Source organism: Empidonax traillii, unplaced genomic scaffold (assembly GCF_003031625.1).
Source record: "Empidonax traillii isolate 1590-97213 ecotype Southwest subspecies unplaced genomic scaffold, ASM303162v1 scaffold6113:size6520, whole genome shotgun sequence".
Taxonomy (NCBI): Eukaryota; Metazoa; Chordata; class Aves; order Passeriformes; family Tyrannidae; genus Empidonax; species Empidonax traillii.
In genome coordinates, this window is record NW_020961306.1 from 1 (window position 1) to 3756 (window position 3756).

At 62.1% G+C, this 3756-nt stretch overlaps 1 protein-coding gene across 1 annotated transcript in view; it reads left to right on the forward strand.

The window, feature by feature from the left end:
• Positions 1-352: 352 nt before the first annotated feature.
• The window catches only part of SORT1 (sortilin 1), a gene marked incomplete at both ends in the record, with an annotated part of 6065 nt that continues 2661 nt past the window's right edge, over positions 353-3756 (forward strand). Inside the window, 6 exons of the mRNA XM_027911117.1 lie at positions 353-464; positions 640-689; positions 778-908; positions 1506-1650; positions 2595-2750; positions 3626-3732. Of these exons, the coding sequence (XP_027766918.1) occupies positions 353-464; positions 640-689; positions 778-908; positions 1506-1650; positions 2595-2750; positions 3626-3732 (701 nt within the window). The remainder of the gene's footprint in view (positions 465-639; positions 690-777; positions 909-1505; positions 1651-2594; positions 2751-3625; positions 3733-3756) is intronic.

A 3756-nucleotide genomic window follows, 5' to 3' on the forward strand; every position in this document is an offset into this window, starting at 1 on the left:
CTGAGGGCACTGGGGACACTGGAGGGGGAACTGGGGGCAACTGGGGGGGGAACTGGGAGCACTGGGGGGGCAACTGGGACACTGGGGACAGTGGGGCACTGAGGGGACTGGGGGAGCAGCTGGGGACATTTGGGGGGCAACTGGGGACACTGAGGGGGGAACTGGGGACACTGGGGGGTACTAGGGCACTGGGGGCACTGGGGACAGTGGTGGAGTAACTGGGGACATTTGGGGGCAACTGGGGAGACTCGGGGGGCAACTTGGGGACACCTGTGGGGTGGCTGGGATCCCTGTGGGGGGCGAGGGGACACTTTTGGGGTGTTTGGGGACACTGGTGGGGCCGGGGGCTAAGGGTGCTGGGGGGACTCATCCCGCTCCCCCCTGTCCCAGAAGGGGCTCTGGATCTCCACGGATTTCGGGGAGCACTGGCGGGAGATCCACAAATCCGTCTGCTTGGCCAAGTGGTGAGTCCCTGCCCGAGGGATTTCGGGAATCCCCTCCCCAAAACAACCCCTCCCCGGCCTGAATTCCCCTTTTCCCGGGGCTGAATTCCCCTTTTTCTGGGGCTGAATTCCCCTTTTCCCGGGGCTGAATTCCCCTTTTCCCGGGGCTGAATTCCCACATTCCCTGTTCTCCCAGGGGTGACAACGACACCATCTTCTTCACCACCTTCCTGAACGATTCCTGCAGTGAGTCCAGGGATTTGGGGGTGGGGACAGGAGGTTTTCTGGGAGGATCCCAAACTCCCTGACCCCCCCCTCATCCCACTGCCTTAAGAAGCTGATCTGGGATTCCTGGAGCTGAAGAAAACCCCGGACCTGGGCAGGAGCTTCCAGGTGATCGGCTCCCGGATCTATTCCTTCGGGATGGGCGGCCGCTTCCTCTTCGCCTCCGTGATGACGGAGCAGGTGCCGATCCCACCCTTTCCCCGTCTTTTCCGGGCTCTCCCCATCCCAAGGTTATCCCAGTGCCATCCCAAGGTTATCCCAGTGCCATCCCGGGGTTATCCCAGTGCCATCCCGGGGTTATCCCAGTGCCATCCTGGGGTTATCCCGCTGCCATCCCAGGTTTTCCTGGTGCCATCCGGGCATTATCCCGGTGCCATCCCGGGGTTATCCCGATCCCATCCCGGGCTTTCCCGGTGCCATCCCAGGGGTTATCCCGGGGATTATCCCAGGGGTTTTCCCGGTGCCGTCCCGGGGGCTATCCCAGTGTCACCCCTGGGATTAACCCGGTGCCATCCCAGGGTTTTCCTGGTGCCATCCTGTGGTTATCCCGATCCTATTCTGGGGCTATCCCGGTGCCATCCTAGGGTTATCCTGGTGCTGTGCCCGGGTTTTCCCGAACCCATCCCGGTGCCATCCTGTGATTATCCCGATCCCATCCTGGGGTTATCTCGGTGCCATGCCGGTGCCATCCCGTTCCCATCCCGGGGTTATCCCGGTGCCGTGCCCGGGTTTTCCCGATCCCATCCCGGGGTTATCCCGGCTGTGCCGCTCCCGCAGGGCTTCAAGCGGCGCATCCATGTGTCGCTGGACGGGGGGGACTCGTGGAACATGGCCCAGCTGCCCTCGGTGGGACACGAGCAGTTCTACTCCATCCTGGCCGCCAACGACGACCTCGTGTTCATGCACGTGGATGAGCCCGGAGGTGACGGGAGGGAGAGTGGGAGCAGGAGCTGGGATTGGAGTGGGATCTGGGATTCGGAGTGGGAGCTGGAACTGGGAGATGAGAGCGGGAGTGGGCTTGAGAGCTGGGATTGGGAGTGGGAGCCAGGATTGGGAGTGGGGGCTGGAATTGGGGGATGGGAGTGGAAATGGGATTGAGAGCTGGGATTGGGAGTGGGAGCTGGGATTGGGAGCTGGGATTGGGAGCTGGGATTGGGAGTGGGATCCAAGAGCAGGATTGGAAGCAGGAGATGGGAGTGGGGTCCAGGAGTGGGAGCAGGATCTGGGGGCACAAGTGGGAGTAGGAGCTGGGATTGGGAGCTGGAGCTGGGAGTGGGATCTGGGATTTGGAGTGGGAGATGGGATTGGGATTGAGAGCTGGATTGAGAGTGGGAGCTGGGATTGGGAGCTGAGAGCAGGATCCAGGAGTGGGATCTGAAATTGGGACTGGGAACCAGGATTGGGAGTGGGATCCGGGGGCAGGAGTGGGAGCAGGAGCTGGGATTGGGAGTGGGAGCTAGGATTGAGAGTGGGATCTGAGAGCAGGAGCTGGGATTGGGAGTGGGATCTGGGACTGGAAGCTGGAACTGGGAGTGGGAACGAGATCTGGGATTGGGAGCAGGAGCTGGGATTGGGATCTGGGAGTGGGAGATTGGAGTTGGAGTGGGATTGAGAGCTGGGATTGGGAGTGGAAGATAGGATGGGGAACGAGATCTGGGATTGGAGTGGGATCCAGGAGCAGGTGTGGGAGCAGAAGCTGGGAGTGGGATCTGGGGTTGGGATCTGGGATTGGGAGCGGGATCCAGGATCAGGAGTGGGCAGGGATGTTGGGACACCAACGGGAAGCTCCCAGGGGGTTCCCTGTGGGACCCCTCTAATTCCCCCCATTCCCGGGCACTCCGTGGCTCCCTCCCGCCCCCGGAGCAGACACGGGATTCGGGACCATCTACACGTCCGACGACCGCGGGATCATCTACTCCAAGTCCCTGGAGAGGCACCTGTACACGACCACGGGCGGGGAGACCGACTTCACCAACGTCACCTCCCTCAGGGGCACCTTCATCACCAGCGTCCTGTCCGACGGTGCGCTGGGAGCTGACACGGGATGGGCTCTGGGATGTGGGATTGACCCCAGGGATCTACACTGGGATATGGGATCAGCCCCTGGGAGCTGGGATCCATCCCAGAGATCTGCCCCTGGAATCTGTCCTGAGATATGGGATCCACCCCAGGATATGGGATCCACCCTTGAGATATTGGGTCCACCCCTGGCATATGGGAATCCACCCCTGGGATCTGCCCTGGGATATGGGATCCACCTCTGGGATCCATCCCCAGGGATCCACCCCGGGATCTGCCCCAGGGCCCACCCCTGGGATATGGGATCTACCCCTGGGATCCACACTGGGATATGGGATCCACCTCTGGGATCTACCCTGTAATCTGCCCCGGGATCCACCCTCGGATATGTGACCCACCCTGGGATTTGCCCCTGGTTTCACCCCTGGGATATGGGATCCACCTCTGGGATCCACTCTGGAATCTGCCCCAGGATCCACCCTAGGATATGGGACTCACCCTGGGATCAGCCCCTGGGATCAGCCTCTGGAATCCACTCTGGGATCTGGGATCCACCCCTGGGAGCTGCCACTGGGATTCAGCTCTGATATCTGTGATCCACCCCTGGGATCTGGGATGGGGACACACACAGGGATCTGGGATCCACCCCTGGGACTGGGATCTAAGGGGATGAAGGGGAGGAGGATCCCACCCCTAGGGTGGGATGGGATGGGATGGGATGGGATGGGATGGGATGGGATGGGATGGGATGGGATGGGATGGGATGGGATGGGATGGGATGGGATGGGATGGGGGTACCCAAACTCACTCTGGGGGTGCTGGGGGGGCTGTGCTGACCCCCCCCATCATTCCCTGCCATTCCTGGTGCCCCATCCCAGACAATTCCATCCAGTCTGTGATCACCTTCGACCGGGGGGGGCAGTGGGTGCCCCTGCGCAGACCCCACAACAGCTCCTGCGACTCCACCGCCCGCAGCGGGGACCAGGTGGGACCCCAGAGAGGGGGGACC